Source organism: Ornithodoros turicata, chromosome 1 (genome assembly GCF_037126465.1).
Source record: "Ornithodoros turicata isolate Travis chromosome 1, ASM3712646v1, whole genome shotgun sequence".
Classification (NCBI taxonomy): domain Eukaryota; kingdom Metazoa; phylum Arthropoda; class Arachnida; order Ixodida; family Argasidae; genus Ornithodoros; species Ornithodoros turicata.
Genome location: NC_088201.1, coordinates 235,241,355 through 235,267,646, shown reverse-complemented (window position 1 = coordinate 235,267,646; position 26,292 = coordinate 235,241,355). Strand labels below are relative to the sequence as shown.

Genomic DNA, 26,292 nt, shown 5'->3' with positions numbered 1-26,292 from the left:
TAATTGCATTGCCACAAAAAATAGTCCCTTTCGGGAGTAAATGCACGGGAGTAAATGAATGTCACAGAGTGAAGACCACATTTCACGCGCTGTTGAAGAGTCCCAGGTACATAATTGGTGCGCATGCATGAAATACTTTGAAACAAACCGTGAACCGTGATATATCGAGTGATATAAAATCTTGTGCCATACTAGGGCACAATTTGCGAAGAAAGATGCGCTAACTGTTTCTTACTCTGTGTGGTTGGAAAATTGCTACGTTGTCTGAGTTATACAGCCTGATGTCGTTCAAATTGACCAAGGGCACATATTTACGTAGACTGTTGCATTCAGGAGACCATTCGCGAAGTTTAGTGACAATTTGCAGTCCCGGGGAGTAAATGTCGGGACTAAATGTTGGGTTAGGGGACTAAAATGGGGAGTACTTGCAGACTAGGGGAGTAGAAGCTGTAATTACTCCCCGTTTTACTCCTTTTTTTCTTAGAGTGTGGAGCCTCGTGTAGATGCCTACCCTTTGAATGTCTCTTTTGCCTGCATGTCTGTACACCTCTGGCCACCTTCCACAGGACCTTGTGCCAGTGTACCAACGCTCTTCTGTGACGGTTGAGGATCCTGAAATGTACACTAATAATAATTGGGTGTTTACGTCGCGAGACAACTGAGATCATGAGCGTGAAATGTATGCGTTCCTTATTTCTTGACTAGCAGTGCAAACTATACAGACAATGTGCATTATGGTACAAGTAGTGAGAGAGTACTGTTTATTTTACCCTTGTTGCCTGCTCTGCTTTTGCAACTGGCTCCTAACGGAAACGGAGTCCTGGCAGCTTTCAACCAAAATCATGCAGTATAAGCACTTCCACATAAGACAAATTGTGGGGCATGAGGATCATTATATGAATGGCAACTCACGTGTGGAATATCTGTGCCTTCATCTGTGTAGCTGTCATATCCTGTTTCATTCTGTACATAGCAAATATATGTCACTACCACAGGCCTCTGGTTATTACAAATACCGCTTACCGCTGCACTGCAGTTGCTGTCGTTCCTGCCAGTGATTTGCGATTGAGATATCTGGAAATCATCATGCTTAAGTTACACTTCTGAAATATTTTCCCACTGATTTCAGCCTTACAGTGTCTGTGTGGCTAGTCAAAGTAGCCCAAGCGACCTCGCGTTCAGCAACGGATACCGTGGGATGCGCCTGCAAGTTGTTTTCGTATTTCACAACGTCATTCATCAACGGTGTACTTTCAAGAAACTTACCACGTCTGTACGGAAAACTGTCCGACCTTGATCTGCCAACCCCGGTTGGCCGACAACTGGCTCAATCTAGAGTAATATATATGCGTCACTGCAGTGAAAATGCAACGAGACGGGCACCCACCTCATCGTCCCCGCGCCGATAGTTTCATCAGTAGCAGGTGGTACATCGCCGGCGTCCAAGCGCTGTCTTTTCCTCGACTCACAGCTACCTGGCAGATTCTGCGACGGGGTGGCACCACGCTTGAGGAAGACCCGGAAAATGGACGCCGATAGATTTCACGATGCTTGGCGGAGTCCTGACTGAAGTGCAGAATACATACTCAAATGTTGCTGTACTGTTCAGCGTCATTACGCTGGATTAGAGCAAGCCACCGGCTTCTTTCTGGCTCGTTCTTCGGAACGCAATGGAAACGAAAACCACGCATCCATTTCGTGTTTCGATTCACGCAGCCCGGCACAGCGCACGGCATGACCACGGACACCGACAACAAACATTCGCCAACGTAGCAAAACTGTGTGGCCAAGATGTCGAACAGTTTCGGAGACGTCTTCCACTGAAAATAGGTCCAGCCGAAAACAGTGAAAGGAGGGCGCCCGCCGTTCGTCGCAGTATTGAGGGCATCTCCTGTGCCACATGATGGGCTATTCAGCAGTACGCGGTGCAAAGACAGGCTCGGAATGCACTCAAGGACGGGCGTTTTGTGTATTACTTTTCTTTTTTACGGCTGCGTTGTGCTTCGTGAATTCTGCAAGCTAAACTTAGTGAAAGATTCCAGAGGAAACGCAGCTAGCTGTTCCAGTAGCAGACGAATTGTTCACAGCCAATCGGCGTGCAGGAAACATTCAGCGTCAGAGCGGCGGGTGACTCAGCCGCGCTGGCCTCTCGGGGCAGCAAAGTTGATAATCCAGATTGCACTGCAACGACAATTCCCTCAGCGTAGATATTTTGCAGGCGTCTCCTGTATTCCCCTTTCCATCGAATGAAAGCAAATTTAATCCGACCAAATATGCCTTAGAATGCTCCTTTAAAAAAGCAATTTTCAACTAATTTGAAAAGTAAAAAGTGAAATACATGTGCAAAACTTGAGTTCGATAATAGACCTCTCCTTGTTTGTAAACAAATGACGTCATAATGTTCGACGCTGGCGGCAATTTGATAGAGTTGAACTACTTTCAAAGATAGTGGCGAACAAGGTCGCGCACTGAAGCTTCGGTCTTGAGGGGATTACGATGGTATCTGAAAAGGAATCTACCTTCGGTCCTACTTTTCTTTCCATAAGATGCAGTGAACATGTGCCCATTCGTGGAACCCAGCTCTCCCTTTCCGATATGTTTCGGTTTCAGTCTCCTACTAAAGTCATGATGACGTTTATCGGGTAGAGGTTTATTATTACTGCACTTCATGGTTGATTTTGCGTTGCATGCTAACTGGTGCAACAATTTCCAACAATATTCACGACGCGGCCAACATACTTCATTTATCTCAACATGCGCAGTGCTGAGGCATCCGAGGAAACTGAAACGCGAGCACAAGCATAAGCCAGAAGCATGCAATGCGAACGCGTTCAAGGGAGATGTGCGCGTAGTAGATGTAGAAGCGAATGCCAGCAAAACACTTGAAGTCAGGCACCATTTCGCGAAGTGGAACAAAGACTACGGGGGAAAGAGGTGAATCAACTATAACTAAGGCTGCGGTTCTTGTGATTCATACAGCGCATGTGGTTTCTTTCATTTCACAGTGATGCTCAACTTCTTTCCACAGTAATGCCTCCGTGTTCATGTCGTGTCCTGCTCTTTCACTCAGGTGGATATCAAGGAAAAGCTGGCACTACCAAGTGAAACAGGACCTCCCGGGCCATCAGACGAGTGCTCGATGGTATTTATCGCATCTAACTCAAGGTTAATTTTGCTGAAAGTCTCGGAGCAATCGACCAGTTTTACGTTGTAGGCGTGCTCAAATTCCTGCCTTCTGAAGTGCTTCAGTAGGCAGGCAACGTGGCTGCCTGAAATGAGACGAGGACTATACCCCATCACCGCCTCGGGGTCGCAGTTCTCTGCTGGCAGTTTGTCGTTAACCTCTTCAGCGTCAACATATAGGGTCGTGGACAAGCTGGCACAACCAAGTGAAAGAGAACGACCAGGCTCATCAGACGAGTGCTCGGTCGTATTTTTCGCTTCATACACAAGACTCGTTTGCCGAACGTCTGGGAGGAGGCGCACGGGTTTATGCCGTAGCCGTGCTCAAATTCCTGGTTTCTGAAGTGCTCCAGTAGGCGCGCAACGCGGCTGCCTGAAATGAGTCGAGGACCATACCCCATCACCGCCTCGGGGTCGCCGTTCTCTGCTGGCAGTTTGTCGTTAACCTCTTCAGCGTCAACATATAGGGTCGTGGACAAGCTGGCACTACCAAGTGAAAGAGAACGACCAGGCTGATCAGACGAGTGCTCGGTCGTATTTTTCGCTTCATACCCAAGACTCGTTTGCCGAACGTCTGGGAGGAGGCGCACGGGTTTATGCCGTAGCCGTGCTCAAATTCCTGGTTTCTGAAGTGCTCCAGTAGGCGCGCAACGCGGCTGCCTGAAATGAGTCGAGGACCATACCCCATCACCGCCTCGGGGTCGCTGTTCTCTGCTGGCAGTTTGTCGTTAACCTCTTCAGCGTCAACATATAGGGTCGTGGACAAGCTGGCACTACCAAGTGAAAGAGAACGACCAGGCTGATCAGACGAGTGCTTGGTCGTATTTTTCGCTTCATACCCAAGACTCGTTTGCCGAACGTCTGGGAGGAGGCGCACGGGTTTATGCCGTAGCCGTGCTCAAATTCCTGGGTTCTGAAGTGCTCCAGTAGGCGCGCAACGCAGCTGCCTGAAATGAGTCGAGGACCATACCCTATCACCACCTCGGGGTCGCCGTTCTCTGCTGGCAGTTTGTCGTTAACCTCTTCAGCGTCAACATATAGGGTCGTGGACAAGCTGGCGCTACCAAGTGAAAGAGAACGACCAGGCTCATCAGACGAGTGCTTGGTCATATTTTTCGCTTCATACCCAAGACTCGTTTGCCGAACGTCTGGGAGGAGGCGCACGGGTTTATGCCGTAGCCGTGCTCAAATTCCTGGTTTCTGAAGTGCTCCGGTAGGCGCGCAACGCGGCTGCCTGAAATGAGTCGAGGACCATACCCCATCACCGCCTCGGGGTCGCAGTTCTCTGCTGGCAGTTTGTCGTTAACCTCTTCAGCGTCAACATATAGGGTCGTGGACAAGCTGGCACAACCAAGTGAAAGAGAACGACCAGGCTCATCAGACGAGTGCTCGGTCGTATTTTTCGCTTCATACACAAGACTCGTTTGCCGAACGTCTGGGAGGAGGCGCACGGGTTTATGCCGTAGCCGTGCTCAAATTCCTGGTTTCTGAAGTGCTCCAGTAGGCGCGCAACGCGGCTGCCTGAAATGAGTCGAGGACCATACCCCATCACCGCCTCGGGGTCGCCGTTCTCTGCTGGCAGTTTGTCGTTAACCTCTTCAGCGTCAACATATAGGGTCGTGGACAAGCTGGCACTACCAAGTGAAAGAGAACGACCAGGCTGATCAGACGAGTGCTCGGTCGTATTTTTCGCTTCATACCCAAGACTCGTTTGCCGAACGTCTGGGAGGAGGCGCACGGGTTTATGCCGTAGCCGTGCTCAAATTCCTGGTTTCTGAAGTGCTCCAGTAGGCGCGCAACGCGGCTGCCTGAAATGAGTCGAGGACCATACCCCATCACCGCCTCGGGGTCGCTGTTCTCTGCTGGCAGTTTGTCGTTAACCTCTTCAGCGTCAACATATAGGGTCGTGGACAAGCTGGCACTACCAAGTGAAAGAGAACGACCAGGCTGATCAGACGAGTGCTTGGTCGTATTTTTCGCTTCATACCCAAGACTCGTTTGCCGAACGTCTGGGAGGAGGCGCACGGGTTTATGCCGTAGCCGTGCTCAAATTCCTGGGTTCTGAAGTGCTCCAGTAGGCGCGCAACGCAGCTGCCTGAAATGAGTCGAGGACCATACCCTATCACCACCTCGGGGTCGCCGTTCTCTGCTGGCAGTTTGTCGTTAACCTCTTCAGCGTCAACATATAGGGTCGTGGACAAGCTGGCGCTACCAAGTGAAAGAGAACGACCAGGCTCATCAGACGAGTGCTTGGTCATATTTTTCGCTTCATACCCAAGACTCGTTTGCCGAACGTCTGGGAGGAGGCTCACGGGTTTATGCCGTAGCCGTGCTCAAATTCCTGGTTTCTGAAGTGCTCCGGTAGGCGCGCAACGCGGCTGCCTGAAATGAGTCGAGGACCATACCCCATCACCGCCTCGGGGTCGCCGTTCTCTGCTGGCAGTTTGTCGTTAACCTCTCCAGCGTGAACATATAGGGTCGTGGACAAGCTGGCACAACCAAGTGAAAGACAACGACCAGGGTCATCAGACGAGTGCTCGGTCGTATTTTTCGCCTCATACCCAAGGCTCGTTTGCCGAACGTCTGGGAGGAGGCGCACGGGTTTATGCCGTAGCCGTGCTCAAATTCCTGGTTTCTGAAGTGCTCCAGTAGACGCGCAACGCGGCTGCCTGAAATCAGACGAGGATCATGCCCCATCACCGCCTCGAGCTCTCCGTTCTCTGCTGGCAGTTTGTCGTTAACCTGTCCAGCGTCAACATATAGGGTGGTGGACAAGCTGGCACTACTGGTGCGTATCAGTACTTTTTATTGCGTCTGAAATTTCATAAATGGGACATTCTGAGGGCATACCAGTCCAGGCGCATCTCCGATTCTCGATCTTTGAAAAACTAGATGGCACCACATTAGCAATGCCTTGTCACACTGTTCGCGTTCCAACTCCACAAATAATCCCTATTGTGCACGATTGCACGATGCACAAGCACAATGTACTGAATGTCGAGTGCAATGGGGGTGGACGGTATGTGTCTTATCAGTGTTCTTTAGTTTGACGGGTCTGTTCAAGGCTTTCCACCTACCCGGCCACCCCCTTGCACTTGAGTTTCAGTACATTGTGCTGTTTGGGCTTGCACCATGCTCCGGTATTTGCCGAGAGATAAAGAGTAGTTCAGACGGAACAAGCTGATCTCGATTCATTACTCATTTCTTTTCTCGCATGAGTATTTTGTTATTTTTGTTTTGGTGTCATATAATTAGGTTACACTTATTTTTCTCGAGTCAGTGATGCCTGTATTTGGTTGTGCAATTTTATTATATCTTCATATTACTCGAATACCTCAAAGCTGTACTACTGCTTACTGTGTACTATGCTGGTGCACAAATGTTATCAGTTACCGCGGATGATAGTAATGGGCAATACACACAGAGATGGAGCTATAAAATTGGGGTCACCAGCTATGAGTTCGAGCGCTAGTCGAATGCCAACTGAAAGTGCCATGAAATGGTCATGGAGAAGTTATTACATACGATCAGAGCTCGCTTGTCAGGATGGTTTCTCGGAGGATGTCAACTTGCTGTCCTTGCGGTTCTATAACATGCGACGGCATGTTTTCATATGCACGTTTCAAGTACACACACTAATACATAAAAGGGAAGTTGATCTCGCTCATTTTTTAACCTATTCTTCAATTCAATCTTGATACAATTTGATATAAACTTTCGCATTCCTGTCACGGGCGAATTAATCACGAAAGTTCACTGTGTTATCAAGTTTGCTGCCAAAGTCGAATTAACTGAAGTTGATTGGGTTATCAAAGCCACTCGTCCTCATCCAGTTCCCCTACCTTTACAAAGTATGGTATAATTTTTCCGAAGTCAGCTCAAAATTTAGCACATCTTACCACGTTTGCATTAAAGGTTCCATGCTGGGACCGCAACACCACATCAACAAACTGCAATTCACGGGAGAGCCATGTATGTCTGCATTAATAATCGAACTCTCCCGCCAGCAATTGCCTGCTGCTGTGTGGCAAATTGATTTATATGGCCAACAACATAGGGCACTGCTGAGCTCGCGTGTGACAGAGAGGGATCACGTAGTTGGGGTCATCCCGCAGTCACACATTGCGGGTACACCCGCATTTTACCCGCACCGGCCGCGAATTCCTACCCGCAATTCGTGACGATATGCAGGTAACTGCGGGTACCCTCGAGTATTCTCGCACCCGTGCCCAGCTCTACATATTCTTTCCTGAACATGGTTTACACTGGTGGTGACACTAAAGCAAATTTGAGCCTTGTCCCAAACGATTTGCGGTATCTTTTAAGTGCATGTAAGTGCATATTTCATACGTTCCCAGGCGAAAATTTTTTTAACTGGTACCATTTGAACTGTGTTATCGAACAGGGACCCATTCAACTGGCCCCAGATCAACTGGTACCAGTTGGGACAACTGGTCCCTGTTCGATAACACAGTTCACCCAGTCCCAGTTGCAACCGGTCCCAGTTTCAACTGGGACTGGGCAAACTGTGTTATCGAACAGGGACCAGTTCGATCAACTGGTACCAGTTAGACCAACTGGTTTCTAACCGGTCGCAGTCTCGACTGGAACTGGTTGCAAACCTCATTGTTGAGCTAGGACCGGTTGAAGTGGCTTCAGTTAGAGCGGCCTGTTCGGACAGAGGATAGCTTGTATGTAACCGGTGCCCCTTTGCAGAATCGCTGTTCCCAGCAACGGCAGATCCAAAGAACTGCAATGCAAAATTGCATTTTATTTGTAGTCAAACATTACGCATATTCTAATGTACATGTAGCGTAACTATAACATAGTTAAATTATAGCAGTAGATGAACTACAGAGTTACATGGAATAGATAATACTTCATGGTTGATTGGTCCCTTGCTTGACTGCCTTGTGGACATCTTGAATCATTCAACAAAGTATTTGAGATGTTCTTAATAGCACACAATGGATCGATATTTTCCTTTGAGCCCCAGCAGCTTAACGTTTCTGGAAAGTTGAAAAGGCACAAGGGAATATGTATTCAATTGCAACATGTAATTGTGGTGTGTGCCTGGACAGTCACTCAATTTGAGCAGTCGTGGCCTCGGAAAGTATGCGAATCTCTCAACATTTCCGTTGTGTAGTAGTTGGACCTTTCAACTAAGAGATTCGCCGGCTTTCGGGGGCAATGAGTACTACTCTGGCGCACTATGCTAGTTCGAGAACATCCGTGGTGCGAAGGATCTAAAACACGAGAATGAACAAAAAAAAGCAAAAACAAAAACATGAATGAAAAAGGTTGCTGGTATGGGTAACATAAACCGGGTGTTACTCGTAAAGCGGCATGCACTTGCAGGTGCCACGAATGTGACGCAGAACAAAGAGAAAAGGTTCTAGTGGAAGTAATATTTCTAAATGGTGCACAAGAGAAAAGCACTTAAGCATATGGTACTCACGATATAAAGCGGTCTCCACAGTTGTAGTCAAGCTGTAATCCTATAACACCCACCCGCCCGGCCGCTGGCGCTCATTGTACTGTCGCACTGTCGTAACTTGCAGACAAATCCTTTAGATTATAAAACCAACGCCTATGTCACACATCACGCTAAGAACATAACGGGCAAAAATCATCGCTGTACAAGCATGCTGCTAAGCAAGCGACCGTTGCACAGTAAACGCATCATTCATCGCGGGACCAGGAACGCACAAAATACAAATATAAAAGTTCCAAAATAACTTTCGTTAACGCTAACGAGCTTTACCAAAAATTGAAATATGATTATTTCTACTAATAAAGTTATTTTCTGATCGTTTTTATAACTTCGTCTTGCAATCTTCATATTTACCTGTCCTGGCACTGAAACCGAAACTCCCCAGCTTGAACTGGTACGAGTTCACTTTCCAGTTGCCACCAGCCCAGCTTGAACTGGTTGCACACAGTGCCCACATGCCACCAGCCCAGCTTAAACTGGTACCAGTTCACTTTCCAGTTGCCGCCAGCCCAGCTTGAACTGGTACCTGTTCACTTCCCAGTTGCTACCAGTCCAGTTTGAACTGGTACCACAAAGTGCCCAATTGCCACCAGCCCAGCTTGAACTGGTACCAGTTTACTTTCCAGCTGCCACCAGTTTGGTACCAGTTTGTTCCAGTTGGTGCGAACTGGAAACGAGCTGGTACCAGTTGACTTCCCAGCTCAAATTTTCGCCTGGGTTACTGCATATTTCCCCTGCTCGTCGCATATGACGTAAATCTGAACCACATTTCGCATTGCAATCCGCCGATTAGATACTTGGCATCGTGACGTCTTCTTGAGATTCCGTCCCTGCTGCATCCACGCCGCTCTGATTGCGCTGAATGCAGACTGTGCCCTCTCTGTCTGCAACAGAGAGTATGGCGCGTTCTCTTGGCGCCTATCGTTCGTCTGTCGCTTTTACGTAGTTTCCTTGCGGTGTCAAGACCTAAGCCTTCAATTTCAGGCCTCCACAAGACATGGACGACAGAGAATCCAGATTTGTGCACCGACGGAAGGGCATTATTCCGCAGGATGTGCGAGAAGAAGGTAAGAAAGCATGGAACATTCAACTATATAGACGAGCAACACTTAAGTTTCATGCCTTAACGTTTACAAGGCATGGGCTTTCATGCATTACGGAGGATTACGAACGAGAATCTTTCGAGCAAATAAGCGTAAATGGGGCCTGCTTTGCGACACAATGTACGCGCAAAGTCGCTTATTAACGACACAACATCAATGTCGTTCTCTAGTTCTTATTTGCTTCACAGAAATTCATTGTCACGGCTGTTTATGTTTCCTGACTCAATTTTTCCGTTGTTTTTCTCTTTTTTCTGTCTCTTATAGGTCAATGCAGAGAGGAAGTTCCAGTTGGACCAGCATGTGAGGTCTCACATTTCTGAAAAAAGCGAAGGGGAGCAGAACTTCAGCAACCTCTACATCCCCACCCTGCGAGCTCGCGCCTTGAGAGTTTGACGAATTTTGTGCGGAAGACCTTTCTGAAGACTTTGTCGCAACTAACATATTCCGTGGTGAAAACTCGAAAATTCGACGTTAAGAAATTGCCTCGAGAAGTACACTCGCAGGAAGATACCGGCAGAATCGACTCTCCGAAAGAATCACCTGTCTCTTTTGTACGAGAAAGCCGTGAATGAAACAAGGTCTTCTGTTAGAAACGGCCCAATGTGGGACGCTGCAGTCGCTATGTTGCGCATCTGGTTGTTGGAAAGCTTGACGATAATCAAAGCTCCAGAGGCCTTATCTGCTTGCGAGTTGAACACTTGAGAAAACAAACCACGGCACCGTAGCCAGATTCGTAAACGATGCTCTCAAGCTACTCTGGCCAGATGGGGGCGGAGAGAAAACTTTAGGATATCTTATGCAGGTGCAGCTGCGTACATGATAAAGGCTGCTGTCAGCAACGAACCGTTGCTGGTTCTGGAATTTTCCCCACGTAATCACGAACCTCCTTATCTTTCGCTATGCTTGCCAATTCTTGCCTGTTGTCCCGTTTCGTCCACGTGTTCGTGAACCTTCCATTTTTCTGTAACCGGTCTGTAGCGTAGATCACTACGTTCACATAATCCCCTCCACACTCTAACAAAGCAGCCATTCACTCCGGCCTTAAAACCCCGTACGGAACCTTTCTTCCCTCCGGGCTGTTGACCCACAATTCGCATGAACCTTTAAACACGTCACACCTAACCCTTTAAATACCATGCCAATGATGAGGACGGTGCCCAGAAGAAGAACAGTCTCTGTTCGAAATATTGGCGGCTTCTGTCCTGAGGCAACTTCTTCTGACAGCAACAAAAGTTTTCTATGCAAACCTCGTGCACGTAACGTGTTTGGTGCACGGCCTCAAGCACATGGCAGAAAAAGTTAGGGGGCCAAAGAAGGTGTCAGTCGGGAAGAAAGTTTTTGTGAAGGCGCCAAGTCAAAGAGAAACATACCGAGCAATGATGCCAGACGTTCCCCTGCTCCCTGAACATGTTGTGTCACAAGAAGGGGAACCTGGCTGGAGGCAGTAGATCTCTACGCCGCTCACTTCGACAACCTGAAGGACGTGGTGAACACGTTTTGTTCCGAGGACAGCGGCGCTGTCGGAGAAACACAAGCGCTCTTTGAAAAGCCAGTGCTAGCTGTGGAGATACAGTTAGTGAAAACGCACTTAGTCTTCCTTGCACGAGCCATCCGGAGGCTTGAAATGGGAGGCCTCCTGCCTGTCGAATCCTTGGATGTGGTGAAAGGTGTACACGAGGGGCTCGCAAAGGCCGGTCGGCGATCTGCTTGCTTCCGTTCCTGACGCCACCCTACCGAGGGTTGTGCCGGCGCACCTTACTTTCAGTCTTCGTCTATGCTCCTCTCACAACGGGCGACGTACGGAGGTCAATTTCGAACTACACAGAACATTTTTTGACTGACAGGTGCCAGAACTTCTCGAGACAGTACTCAACGGTACCTGGTGGCAAACTTCAACGGTTCATATCATCCAAACAGTGCCTGGTATTATTATTTTTCTTTTTAATATCCCGCTTTGGTGGTCTTTCACTGCAACCCCAACGTATCCAGTTAAAAAAGTTTACAGCTTCATATACAGCTCGAGTTTTTACCGCATATATGACACATTTTTACTGCATGTTTTGACCAGGTTAAGTGCACAGATGCGTGCATGGTTCATTACTTTTCAGCGCATATGACGGAACGAGGCCATTTTTTTTTCTTCCCATGTTATTACTAAGGTTGACGGGAGCGGTACTTCTAGCCGTTGCAGTCTCCGGTCAACCCTTTCGGCACAAACGAACAAAAACAATCTTCTCGAGACTGACGTCACAGTCCTTACTCTCTCATACTATGCACAATAATCTCTTGGTGATTTCTCCTGAGATTTCATTCAGAAACTGTTAACAAATTGCAACGCATTCCACAACAGATGCTCGTAACACAAATGATTCACAAAGGAATTCATCTTACAAGCCGTGACGTCTTGTAGAAATATCCTTTTCTTTCTTTGGGTTGATTTATTCGTTTATGTCATCAGGTGAGGAGATGCAGGGCGTAAACGAAGCATTCATCATAAACAGAGGAAAGGAATAAAGAAAGGAACACAGAGGCAAAACGGAAACAATGCAATGCATGTTGTTCATGGAAGTAAACATTGGTTAGCAGTTCAGAGCCATTGTATGGCTGTCCCTTCGTTGGTTGTTTGTTTACGTTTCACATGTGTCACCACCTCTTTTTACCCTCCACCTGTTCGTGAGTGAGAGTTTCATAAATGTGAAACACAAGTAAAATACGGCGGAATACAGATCGCATCGCCTATCTGTGCATTAGCATGTGCTCCTTCAGATGTCTGCATCAAGGACATGCGACAGCCCAGGACTGTTGCACTTTAACGTGTACGCGGCCTCTAAGCACTTGTATGGTCACTACCCCAAGTGTGTCGTGGCTGCATGTTAGGTCACAGGTTCATGCTCTGGCTGAACTAGCTCTAGCAGCGGCTTCTCTAACTTTGTGCGTTCCAGCTCTGCAGCACATAGGTTGCACTTGTATGGCTTCACACCCATGTAGGTCTTCTTTCACTGCAGGTTTGTGCTGTCCCTCAGGTTTGCAGAACAGAGGGCTTCTTTATGGTTTCTCACACCAGGCTGTCTGCTTGCGATACTCTACACGACAGAGACTGCACATATGTTTCAAACCGCAAGTTTGGGTTGTGGATGAACACTGCAGTACAGAGGTTGCAATTTTATGGCTGCTCACCCGTGTGTGTTCGCTTGTGACGTGACAAGGTTCCGCTGTGTCTGAACTCTGCGTGGCAGAGATGGCACTTGTATGGCTTCTCGCCCGTGTGTATCCACATGTGCTGCCGTAGGTTCCCGCCCTGACTGAACTCTGCATGGCAGACATCACACTTGTATGGCTTCTCGCCCGTGTGTGTCCGCTTGTGCTGCTGTAGATTCCCGTTGTAGCTAAACTTTGCGTGGCAGACATCACACTTGTATGGCTTCTCGCCCGTGTGTGTCCGCTTGTGCTGCTGTAGATTCCCGTTGTAGCTAAACTTTGCATGGCAAACGTCACACTTGTATGGCTTCTCCCCCTTGTGTGTCCGCTTGTGCTGCTGTAGGGGCCCGCCATGACTGAACTCCGCAGGGCAGACATCGCACTTGTATTGCTTCTCTCCCGTGTGTGCTCGCTTGTGCTGCCGTAGGTTCCCGCCCTGACTAAACTCCGCAGGGCAGACATCGCACTTGTATGGCTTCTCTCCCGTGTGTGCTCGCTTGTGCTGCCGTAGGTTCCCGCCCTGACTGAACTCCGCAGGGCAGACATCGCACTTGTATGGTTTCTCGCCCGTGTGTGCTCGCTTGTGCTGCCGTAGGTTCCCGCTCTGACTGAACTCCGCAGGGCAGACATCGCACTTGTATGGTTTCTCGCCCGTGTGTGCTCGCTTGTGCTGCCGTAGGTGCCCGTCCTGACTGAACTCCGCAGGGCAGACATCGCACTTGTATGGCTTCTCTCCCGTGTGTGCTCGCTTGTGCCGCCGTAGGTTCCCGCTATGACTGAACTCCGCAGGGCAGACATCGCACTTGTATGGCTTCTCTCCCGTGTGTGCTCGCTTGTGCTGTCGTAGGTTCCAGCCCTGACTGAACTCCGCAGGGCAGACATCGCACTTGTATGGCTTCTCTCCCGTGTGCGCTCGCTTGTGCTGCCGTAGGGTCGCGCCATGACTGAACGCCGCAGGGCAGACATCGCACTTGTATGGTTTCTCGCCCGTGTGTGCTCGCTTGTGCTGCCGTAGGTGCCCGCCCTGACTGAACTCCGCAGGGCAGACATCGCACTTGTATGGCTTCTCTCCCGTGTGTGCTCGCTTGTGCCGCCGTAGGTGCCAGCTCTGACTGAACTCCGCAGGGCAGACATTGCACTTGTATGGCTTCTCGCCAGTGTGTGCTCGCTTGTGCTGCCGTTGGTGCCCGCCCTGACTGAACTCCGCACGGCAGACAGAACCCTTGTCTCCCATCTGTATATCCGTTGGAGGAGTAGTGGAACACTTTTCAGACTCTTTGTGACAGTCTGCAAACATGTGGCATTCGAGGATGGCTTTGGACATGCATGCAGGTGCACGTGGCTTGCTCTGGTCTCGATGTCGCTCAGCGGGTTGGTCATTCGTAGTGAATTGTGCAGTGCCGTCTGGCTGCAGTTCAACTGTTGTTGTGCAGATCTTGAACTGTGCACTTGAAGAAGCGCAACAAGAGTATTCTTGATCACAAGTGCCTTTGGGCTTGTCCTTAATATGGAGCGTATCAGTCTTCTCTCTTGCGTCTGAAATTTCACAAATGGGACATTACGACGGCATACCAGACAAGAAGCATCTCTGATTCTCGGTCTATGAAAAACTAGATGGCACCACATTCACAAAGCCAGGCCGTTCACATTCCAACTCCACAAATAATCCCCATTGTGTATGACTGAGGCCACGAGCTAATGCAACTCACACCACTCCGGTATTTGACAAGTAGTGAAGTGTAGGGCTTTCGCACCGAACAATCAAAGCTCAATTCGAAACAGTCACAGCATTTTGTTTCTTTTCTTTTCTTGTATGAATATTTTTGTTAATTTTTGTTTCAGTGTCATATAATTAGGTTATGCTTAAATATGCACAGTTATATATCCGCCATCATGTGACCCCGAATGTGCAGGAAAGGCTTCCGAGCCATTATGCGCATATGACACAGCTAAGCGATTCCAGTGAAAACTAGCCAACGATGTACTAGCTCAACCCTTTCGAGTAGACTGGAAAAATGAAAGATGATGAAAGATGAAAGTCACTGAAAAGGTTAGCCAGCTGTAAGGATCGAACCCACGTCTTCTGGCTTACCGGTCCAGAGCTCTACCAATTGAGCTAAGCTAACACGCCTCTCCAGGGACTTTCAGGGTGCGTCATCTGAAGGGACGACAAACCAGCCACTCACTCTCACTCACCCTCCTTTTACTCTTACATTTTTTGCTCACTCATACACACATTCAAACGACGGAAATCGACGCAAGCGGCACCTGTTGAACAAGAGAGAAACTGATGTTCTGAGGCTGGAACAACATAGAAGGGACAGGTACAAAACAGATACTAAGAAATCAACGATGAAAGATGAAAGTCACTGAAAAGGTTTGCCAGCTGTAGGGATCGAACCCACGTCTTCTGGATTATCGGTCCAGGGCTCTACCAATTGAGCTAAGCTAACACGCCTCTCCAGCGACTTTCAGAGTGCGTCATCTGAAGGGACGACGGTAATCCAGAAGACGTGGGTTCGATCCCTACAGCTGGCTAACCTTTCAGTGACTCATCTTTCGTCGTTAATTTCTTAGGCAATTTGAGGCTTTGTTTGTATCTGTCCCTTCTATGTTGTTCTAGCCTCAGAACATCAGTTTCTCTCTTGTTCAACAGGTGCCGCTTGCGTCGATTTCCGTCGTATGAATGTGTGTATGAGTGAGCAAAAAATGTTAGAGTGAAAGGAGGGTGAGTGAGATTGAGTGGCTGGACTTTGTCGTCCCTTCAGATGACGCACCCTGAAAGTCGCTGGAGAGGCGTGTTAGCTTAGCTCAATTGGTAGAGCCCTGGACCGGTAATCCAGAAGACGTGGGTTCGATCCCTACAGCTGGCTAACCTTTTCAGTGACTTTCATCTTTCATCGTTGATTTCTTAGGCAATTTGAGGCTTTGTTTGTATCTGTCCCTTCTATGTTGTTCTAGCCTCAGAACATCAGTTTCTCTCTTGTTCAACAGGTGCCGCTTGCGTCGATTTCCGTCCTATGAATGTGTGTAAGAGTGAGCAAAAAATGTAAGAGTGAAAGGAGGGTGAATGAGAGTGAGTGGCTGGTTTATCGTCCTTTCACATGACGCACCCCGAAAGTGGCTGGAGAGGCGTGTTAGCTTAGCTCAATTGGTAGCGCCCTGGTCCGGTAATCCAGAAGATGTGGGTTCGATCCCTACAGCTGGCTAACCTTTTCAGTGACTTTCATCTTTCATCGTTGATTTCTTAGGCAATTTGAGGCTTTGTTTGTATCTGTCCCTTCTGTGTTGTTCCAGCCTCAGAACATCAGTTTCTCTCTTGTTAGACTGAAAAAAAATCGTTCATGTTTCGTTACTGGCGTGCACATGGAACATAAGCTCTCTTTTTCGCCATTCTCGCAGTAGTTTCGGCTGAATTGCATATTAAAATTCGAGGATGGATATTTTCACCCACGTGGGTTTTTCAGGATCTGTTAGACGTTAGGTACGGCTTGCAACTAGGATATGGTCCACTCAACCTGCCCTGTGCCCGCTTGTGCCTGAAATCACGATTTAAAAGTTAACCCCTTGAACGTTTTGAAAAATACCTAATTTTGTTCACTAGATTGGTATTGTTTTTCTTCGCATTACGTGGCATTCCATAGAGGCTGGCACAAAAATTTCTGCTCTATGTAAAGAGATGGCGGAGATGTTACATTCTGCAGAAAGGTGACAGAGAGAATACACAAATGTAGGAAGCTCAAAGTATTCGGTAAATTCGTCAACACCCGAGATATAGAAATGCTTCGCGAATGCCCCTGAGAATGAATGGGGACCAGCGAAGAGCAGACGGCGGGACATTCTTTGTTGACAGAACACCAGTGATGGCTGCCTGCTAAACCAGCCACACTGTCATCGTCCTCTTTGCCCGAAGAACTCAGACGCGAAGAACTCAGACTCATTCCATTCTTCGGCAGTTCGAGCAAAGAACGAGTGTTGAAAGCAGTCACTCCTGCACCGGAATGCTTTGAGTGTGCTCTGATGGCTTAGCCGCGTTGATCTGGGTACATGCAGAGTGATGTAGTACTTATGGTGAGTTCGAAATTGACCACTGAGTAATTGAAAAAAAAAAAAGAAACTGGAGCCGATGGGTCTTTCTAGCTCTCCCAGTGGCATTAAGTCAGACTGTGCGTAAAGAGGTGAAACTGAGGTGTAACGACAGTACGACTTGAAAATAAAACGTAACGCTCTCCTTTGAACGGATTCAAGAAGTCGAATATATTCGCATTGGTGTAAGGGTCCCAGAAATTATAACTATATTCCAAAATAGGACGGACTAATGTTCTCAGTGCTGTTAACTCCGTATGAGCTGTGCATTCACGAAAATGACGTTTTAGGAACCATAATTTCTTGTCAGCCCTCGTTATGTATTGGATGTGCTTATTCCAGAGCAAGTTTGACGTAGGAAAAACGCCCAGGTATTTGTATTCGGAGTCCCTCAAGAGATTCATCGAGTTAATACAATAATCGAAGGTGGGCGGTCTCCTTTCGCGAGTGACACTCATGACCACACACTTCTTTATGTTAAGAGGTAACTGCTAAGTCTCATAACAGTCTGATATTCTCTGCAAACAATTATTTAAACCTGCATAGTCATCACCGCCACTAATCTCTGAATAGAATACACAGTCATCGGCAAAAAAGTTCACTTTATCACCGATACCCATGCTAACATCATTTATGAAAATTAAAAACAACAAAGGACCCAGGACCGAGCCCTGGGGGAACACCGGGTGTAACTGTTACGAAGGACGAGTCGGCGTTATTCGTGTGGGCAAATTGTTTTCTACTGTAACGGTAATTGGAAAACCAGGTATAAAGTTCCTCTCTTATAATTTCCTTCATAATAATCCTGTGAGAGACTCTATCAAATAAAAGTAACGCCAACTTGTCAACGAGCGTCTACAACTTTAGCAAGATCATGGGTTGTGTTCACAAGCTGTGTCACTGCGCTTAGGCAGTGGCGAAAGCCATGTTGACTTACTTTACAGATATTTGAAATATGCTTATATACGACATGTTCTAATGCCTCATGTACATGTGCTCAGAAGGGATATCGGCCGGTCATTTGCAATGTTTAGTTTGCAACCTGTTTTAGGAAGTGGAACAACCTTGGCTATCTTCCAATCGTCCAGGAGCTCCCCACGTGTCAAAGATACGTTACGAATAAGAAGGTACTTGGTGCCCCACTCGGCGTACCGAAATTAATGCATACAATGAAATTTATTTTATTAAAATTTATGTCTATTCTAATCTGTCTAATCTTATTACCGTGTCACACGGGCAGTCTCCGCTGAGGCCAACGTCCATCGAAAATGCGTGTGGCGCCACCAAGCGGGTGATGCGTCAACTTCTCAAAGAGGGTTGGATCCAATGTTTTCTGGTAGGCTGACACATTACATGCTAGGGGGCCTACCTGCATCTTCAATGGTCATCAATCTCAATGGTCGTTGAAGACGGCCCTTGTGACAGCAGTATTGGTATTAGTGCGTTCAGCTACAGCATTAAGAGTTTAAGCTGATCTTCAGAATTACAAGGTGTCCAGACAATAGTTTGCGCTCACGTCATTTTATACCCAGAGCGCACCGTCACACACAATCTGGATCGGTGCAATCCCGCTGAGCATGCCGTACCATCAGCACTTGACGTTTGTGATCATGATGTTCATTTGCAGCCGAAAAATTCACATTAAGGGAGAATGACTTCTGCGCAAGACATTAGGGAACGTTTGTTCGCGCAGCGCTCAGAAACGGCATAAAATATCGGCAAAACAGAAGTACTGGCGTGTTCTCCTTGTATTATACCCTTGTCAATGGCACATTTTGTAGAATTCCAGGACTATCCGTTGATTTTTATCGAGCCCGAATCCGCAAGTATTTTAGTGCACGACGCTCTATCCAGATGGCAGCACACGTTCGATTCGCATCAAACTTTAATTTATCAAAACTCAACCTAACCAAACTTGTGATGGTAGATGATAGAAGTAATTTCCCCTTAATACAAATGCTATTTCATCTGTTTCGGCATTCGTCGACGTTGTTTTCTTAGTGTCATCGCCGCCATCTTGCCAACCCAGAAGCGGCAGTGCGAATAGCGAGAAGGAGAGGGTGAAAGGAAGCCTCTGCACCAACCCTCCTTCAAGTGTGTGTGTAATCATGTTCGCGAACGGTAGACAAGTGCGTGCGTTGTTGATCTCTGTCACCGAGACTCACTTTGTCCGCACCTGAGGGCGATCACAATCTCTGCCTAATATCGATTAAAGTGACAGTCCGGTCGAAAACAAAGGTCTGGGAAACATCGCCTTATGATTTCTAATACTCTTCACAACAACTGTGCAAAATATTTCAGAAGAAATCGTACCGCAACAATCAACTATCGCGCAAACAGGCTTCCTCAAGTCACGTGCGGCATTGCTCTTATGCACGTCACGCGAGAGCTCGCTGCGTCCTTTACTCAGGACCAACTGCGGCATAGAAAAAAATCGATTATAAATCATGCGGTACGATTTCTTCTGAAATATTTTGCACAGTTGTTGTGAAGAGTATTAGAAATCATAAGGCGATGTTTCCCAGACCTTTGTTTTCGACCGGACTGTCACTTTAATCGAGATTAGGCAGAGATTGTGCACTAGAGCACTGCCTAATCTCGATTAAAGTGACAGTCCGGTCGAAAACAAAGGTCTGGGAAACATCGCCTTATGATTTCTAATACTCTTCACAACAACTGTGCAAAATATTTCAGAAGAAATCGTACCGCATGATTTATAATCGATTTTTTTCTATGCCGCAGTTGGTCCTGAGTAAAGGACGCAGCGAGCTCTCGCGTGACGTGCATAAGAGCAATGCCGCACGTGACTTGAGGAAGCCTGTTTGCGCGATAGTTGATTGTTGCGTGCTAGCATTTGTCCATTAGGATGTTTTTGAGTAGCAATCACGCGTTATGTAGACGAAAATGCAGAGTAGCGTCAATGTAAAGACAGGTATCACGACGCAGCCTTCTGTTCAGTACACTCATAGACAAAAACACCTCTCTGCATTCCCAGCAACGGCGCAGTCCTCCGCTCCACTTTGTCCATTGGGGACGTCATGCTCACGTGACGGCTGACGTACATAGAGGATCCTTGGGGCAAGGAGTATGCGAGGGAGAAAAACGAAACCGGATGTCTTCAGAGGAGTATTTTTTATTCGATATCTCGAAAACCACGCCATTTTCTGAGCTGAAACTTTCGACACAGCATGTAAGCCTCCGTGGCAGTTGGAAAAAATCAACTTCCGGTTTTCCCGGACTGTCCCTTTAAGCGCGATGTGGATCCTGCATCGGTGCGTTTTAGGTATCACACTTGATTCCTTCAGTCACATGCATGGTTACCTTTCGCAGTTAGAAACGCAACATATGCGGTGAAATTCTGCAAAAACTGCCGTAACGCGAAGTTGGATAAAGGATCTCCGAGTTTGGACAGTCAACTCTGCCAACTTTCCGCAGGAGAGAGCATCTGCTTAAAAGTTTACCCCATTTGATTACGATACTGACTGGTACACAAAATCTGATAGCTGTAAGTACATTACAGCTGTCGTCCAAAGCAAGCTTTGTGCGAAATCACCAGTACGGATCACATCAACGAAGAAGAACGGTGCAGGTGGAACAGTGTCAACAAAAAAGTAGAACATGCGCACCTTTGTTACGAGTGCAAGAGCATTTTGCCCAGTTCTAAAGCTGCATTTCAGCCCGCCCAGCTGGGCTTAGAGCCAAAAGCTTTCCCCAAGGACAACATACCCAGTGATTCAATGTAAGCACAGGGGTGACACAAACCCGCCATTGTTGTAACTACCCTCAAGCGGGTGCTTTTGGCAAAACTGCCATCTTGTCCTGGTCGCACGTCATAGAAAACGTCATTTTGAGGTCATGTGACTTTGTTTACATGTCGTTTTGCCGCTTACCGACATATTTTCGCCGTCATAACACCAAGAGGTGGCCGTATTTTGCCAGCGTAAACTATATGGTGCTTCTTCCGCAACATGGTAGTCCATTTCACCTTAGTTTAAGTACATCGCATCGGCTCGGTAAGTCTTAACGTGCGGTCGTCATCACATCTTTGGAAGTTGTCAACAATACAAGGCTTTATGTGTAAAACTGCGCGTTTTTTTGCGAGATTATCGGATAAAAATAATTACCGTGATCGAAAAACATCCAAAACGTCGTCCAGAAACAACAACCGCATTGTTTACAAACGGTTTGGCCGCCGATCGCGGGCGCCGCCATCTTTAAGGTCACGTGTGCCTTGACGTTTGCTGTGACGTGCGACCAGGACCTGTCCAGGATGCATTGCGTTCGTCCAGCACGCTTTCGCCTACGGAGCAATGCATTGGATACCACCCCTGTGAATGTAAGGCTCTCCATCCCACGCATCCTTTGAGATTGACGACTTCCTCCAGTACGCGTCATCCAGTGCCGTAGACATCATCATTCTCACAGCCTGAACTGCATCGTCCAGAAGGACGCACCTCAACCGCTGTCAATCCATTGACGCGCGTTTCCGTGGCGACGCGCAACTGTCTGCCAACTCAAGTTTTGGAAGTCCTCAGTGTACGTGCAACTTCAGGTCGATCCGTGTTCGTTCCCTCGGTAAAACCACAGATGCCATTGTAGCACAGAGCGAACAAGAAAAAAAAAAGAAAAAAAAACGAAACTGAGAGGGAACATCCTCCTCTCATGCGCGGATGCGTCTTACCATCCATCGGGAGAACTCTGATCGATATATGCAGACAGACGCTTTCACGATTATCGTTGTATTGATGTCACGTTCACATGTGCTCCAACGGGTGAGATGACAGGAACCAGCAATAAAGACCTTATTATTGGAAGTATCGTTATCTCAAAGGTCGTAATCATAATAAGTAATCAACGTAACAATAAATGGGCTCAGCTGGTGTGTTACGAGCAGAAAACTGAAGGTCTTTCTGTTGCATACCTGTTTTTGTCTGTATGACGCCATGCAGTTTCATGTTGACTAATATTCCTGTCATATAGGCAGTCTTCAATCACCATTGTAGCCAATGGCCATTGGGAACATGCGCAGCGCCACCAACGCATGGACTTTTCAAAGAGCACTGCATGTGACTGACTCTCAATGGTTGGCTGGTTACACTGCACACACGTTGAATGGCTGTTGGTTTCAATGGTTATTGAAGATTGCCCATGTGTCACGGCCTGGGTATAGAAATTCCCTCGAACATTTTGTATTTACCTTCCCATGTTGAATCACAGCTATGTCCCATCTGGTCCTGTTCTGTCAAGACTGCAACATTGTAAGGCTCTGTCTTGACTTCTACGATTGGGTGTTCATTTGGAGGCTTCTCTTTAGGTTCTTCTTTGATGTGCCTCCCAGCTGTCACTCCTGCAGTAAAACAACAAAAAAATGGAAGAAGTAAGCCATATCGCAAATCTCATGCGACGGTTTATCTCCATATCCGTTTTGAACCTAATCACACTGTGTTGTAACCTACCCGTACACATCGCATACAACGTCGGTCGACAAATCCAGAAATACTCTGTGACTATATGGGGTGAGATAACCAGATGTATGACATCTTCCTAAGCCACGCTCACTTGTGCCAGCTTTCTGCTCTGACGCGAACTAGCCCCTGCATTTTAGTGCATTTTTGCATTTTAGTACCCCTTTAAGGTAATGCATACAGATACGTTTCTTTGGCAGTAGTGGAAAATAAATAAATAAATAAATAAAATGATCTCTCAGCGATATCCGCTGGAGTTGCCTGGTAGTTCGGCACAAACGAAATCACATCACACCAATGGGAGTCATGTGGCATTGCTCCTCATGCTGATTGGCCGATTGGCACAACCAACTTTTGAAGTTTTTGCTCAGTGACTAATCTCCACTAACTCCAGTTGATGGTCCACACTCACTACCACCAGCTCTGAAGCTGGGCTGTGTGAGCGGTGCCTTACAAACATGTGTCATACTGTACTATTATTACAATAATAACATTAATAATTTTGTACCTTTATGTCGTAAGAGAACTACAATAATGAGTAGAGCCCGGATGTTCAGGATAAAGAAAAAAAACTTGCGTTGGGCTCAAAGTCCTGATTTACGCACGAAAAATGACATTATAGGCACCGTACTATCAATTGATCTTTTTTCTGGTGTAGCACTGAAAGCTCAAAAAGAAAGTGAGCCAATCAGCTTGATCTGTAAGTGGTAGTTGTGACTGTTTTCCTTATCTTTTTTGCTGTACAAAATGTAGAATTATCGGTCCTACTATGGTCACAAAACTTCCGAGCATTGCCACCGCTCGGATGAATTTTTTTTTTTACTTTGCAGCTGAAATTGTACATCCTGAATCCTACTTATGCCCACCGTATCAAACGAGCATGTGCTGCAGTCGCCACAAAACTCCTGAGCCAGTGGTAAAGATATACAGACTCGAAGCGTTGTCTCCTGGCTTCAACTCAAATTCCATATCATCAAGAGAGAAACTGATGTTCTGAGGCTGGAACAACATAGAAGGGGCAGATACAAACAAAGCCTCAAATTGCCTAAGAAATCAACGATGAAAGATGAAAGTCACTGAAAGGGTTAGCCAGCTGTAGGGATCGAACCCACATCTTCTGGATTACCGGACCAGGGCGCTACCAATTGAGCTAAGCTAACACGCCTCTCCAGCGACTTTCGGGGTACGTCATCTGAAAGGACCATAAACCAGCCACTCACTCTCATTCACCCTCCTTTCACTCTTACATTTTTTGCTCACTCATACACACATTCATACGACGGAAATGGACGCAAGCGGCACCTGTTGAACAAGAGAGAAACTGATGTTCTGAGGCTGGAACAGTTTCTCTCTTGTTCAACAGGTGCCGCTTGCGTCGATTTCCGTCGTATGAATGTGTGTATGAGTGAGCAAAAAATGTAAGAGTGAAAGGAGGGTGAATGAGAGTGAGTGGCTGGTTTTATCGTCCTTTCACATGACGCACCCCGAAAGGCGCTGGAGAGGCGTGTTAGCTTAGCTCAATTGGTAGCGCCCTGGTCCGGTAATCCAGAAGATGTGGGTTTGATCCCTACAGCTGGCTAACCTTTTCAGTGACTTTCATCATCTTTCATCCATATCATCGTCATCATGTATTTCTCTCTCTCAACTCAAATTGACGCCACTTTAAATTCTGCTGAGTGTAACAGATGGTACAATAGCATCCAGCGTGAATGACCGTCGCCGCGCAATCTGTCCACAACACCGCCATGGCTATGCTCTTTCCGCCATCCTCCCGAAGCTCGTTAGCCTAGTCCAGAGCTCGGCAGGCTCAAGGGTCAAGAGTGAATGCCCATGTAGTTGATGGACAGACCAGTCAGGAAGGACAAGAGCGCTTTAATACTGTGGCCGTTGGCCACAGACTACTAGGAACGAATGAAAGGGGCTCGCAGGCACCAGGAGCGCGAGAGGGGCACGACACAGGTGCTGGCTTCGTCTGCATCACGGAGCAGCGCGTCGTCTGCTACACGCCGTATTCATCAGACTTGTACGTATTTGGAGTATCCTATTTAAAATATTGTATTTTAAATACAATTTGCGGTATTTTGGTACTCTACTCAATGCTTTTTATTTTGTGTATTTGTACTCTATTTAAAATACATTTTATGGTATTTTCTACTCAATACTCTAATTAGATATTTTGGATCTCCCTCTCAAACTTTCTGTGTCTCGTCTTTCCATTATCTTTCTTGTTCAGTGGAAATTTCCTGAGTCCCTCGGACTTGACCCGGATAGTGGCTCTGGACCCGGACATTGGCCCTTCTTGGAAGTCTCCATTTAGAGATCATGCCCCGTTTGTACTAATCCTTGGCCAGTGAGGGTTCTATTATGTGTGCCCTGACGCGGTGACGCAGGCTTCTGACCTGGCCAAGCAGGGACATGCTAAACGTTTGCTTTGTTCTGGGTCACATATACTTAGTGAAGTTATTTGGTATCTCTTTGTAATCTTTTTGGGACTTGTGTTTAAATAACTCCTATCCTATCACACAGCAGCGGCTAGCGCAGTGCGCGGGGTTTAGCGCGGGGTGCCGCATTGACCAGTGACTTTTTGTGTTCAAGGATGAATAGTATCTTAATTGTATTTCAAATACCTTTTTGAAGTATTTTGTGCTCTATCTTAATTAGAGTATAAATACATGAAAATTAAACTATCTTAATTACATTCTAACGTTAGTATTTATTATCTTATCTTAAATACATTTTTGAGTATCTTGTACATGTCTGGTATTCATACGCGCATCGTCCTCATCACTTTAAGACTGGATATTTTGTGTAGCTGTTACGCAAATAAATGTAATTGATAACAATACAAACACGAGTAAGAAACATCACAATAGCGGGTTCTGGAAAAGGGAACATTGTATCGCCCATAAACTATCACACGGAACATCACCTTCCTACACCTAACCATGATTTATTTTAACTGCCTCTATTTTTAGAACGTGTATTTTTTTAAGCGGTTTATTCTAAAAAATGAATTCTAAACGGTGAAATTTTAAGCGTTGATTCTTTAGTATTTCATTTTGAAATATTTATTTCGGTGTACAGCCAAGCGACGGTACGGCGTACCTGATCACCATTTTTGCTCCGGAATTTTCCGCATATAATGCCGGTTTTAACGAAAGGGCCGACACTGTGTCTGGAACAGCACCGTCCTGCCAATGCACGAACAACGCGTAACAGGGTCAAGACCACATTCGAGTAGACTGACCTTCCCCACAAGGCCACTGACCCCTAGATCCATGAGAAACCCCTTGCCCTTGTTGCGTGTTTCTCATGGATCAACGGTTGTATGGGTGTCTGAGCAACTTGTACTCCGCCATCAATTTGCTGGTGTCCTCACCCGGGTTTGAACCCGCAACCTTGGGACCAGTAAGTGAACACGCTAGCAACTGAGCCATCGTGGCCAGAGGTCTGAGTGGCATGTCTACAAGATCTTACTACCTTCAACGTATAGTTTGTGCGAGGATTTTACCATCAGCATCACCTCCTGGTGAAGGCTCGTTGCACTGCTGTAGCTGTACCTGGCCCTCTTCTGGCAGGCAGGCAAAATCGGGTGGTTCCGATTTCACTTTCACGAGCTGACCACTGAACTCTGGTGAGAGCTGCATCTTTTCAGGTTGTGAATCCGAGGGGCTGGAACGTGATCACTCAAGGACACCAGGATCTCTCGCCTCTTCCTTCACGAGGAGTAAACTGATGGCTGTCATCGTCCCACGTAAATTGT

The 26,292-nt window shown here is 47.0% G+C and overlaps 1 protein-coding gene, 1 long non-coding RNA gene and 2 other non-coding genes across 4 annotated transcripts; 1 reads left to right on the top strand and 3 right to left on the bottom strand.

The window, feature by feature from the left end:
- Nucleotides 1–561: 561 nt before the first annotated feature.
- LOC135377194 (uncharacterized) lies at nucleotides 562–1,074 on the bottom strand. Its single transcript, XR_010418095.1, has 3 exons — nucleotides 1,024–1,074; nucleotides 913–963; nucleotides 562–612 (listed from the first exon to the last, which is right to left on the bottom strand). It is a non-coding gene; the product is annotated as an uncharacterized LOC135377194 (long non-coding RNA).
- An 11,443-nt stretch (nucleotides 1,075–12,517) lies between these two features.
- Nucleotides 12,518–26,275, bottom strand: LOC135379109 (zinc finger protein 678-like). Its single transcript, XM_064612364.1, has 3 exons — nucleotides 26,041–26,275; nucleotides 22,262–22,411; nucleotides 12,518–14,514 (listed from the first exon to the last, which is right to left on the bottom strand). The coding sequence occupies exons 1-3, from the start codon at nucleotides 26,174–26,176 to the stop codon at nucleotides 12,944–12,946; spliced, it is 1,857 nt and encodes a 618-aa protein (XP_064468434.1). The 5' UTR covers nucleotides 26,177–26,275; the 3' UTR covers nucleotides 12,518–12,943.
- Trnai-gau (transfer RNA isoleucine (anticodon GAU)) lies at nucleotides 15,359–15,431 on the bottom strand. The gene has a single exon. It is a non-coding gene; the product is annotated as a tRNA-Ile (tRNA).
- Trnat-ggu (transfer RNA threonine (anticodon GGU)) lies at nucleotides 15,779–15,851 on the top strand. The gene has a single exon. It is a non-coding gene; the product is annotated as a tRNA-Thr (tRNA).
- Nucleotides 26,276–26,292: the final 17 nt, after the last annotated feature.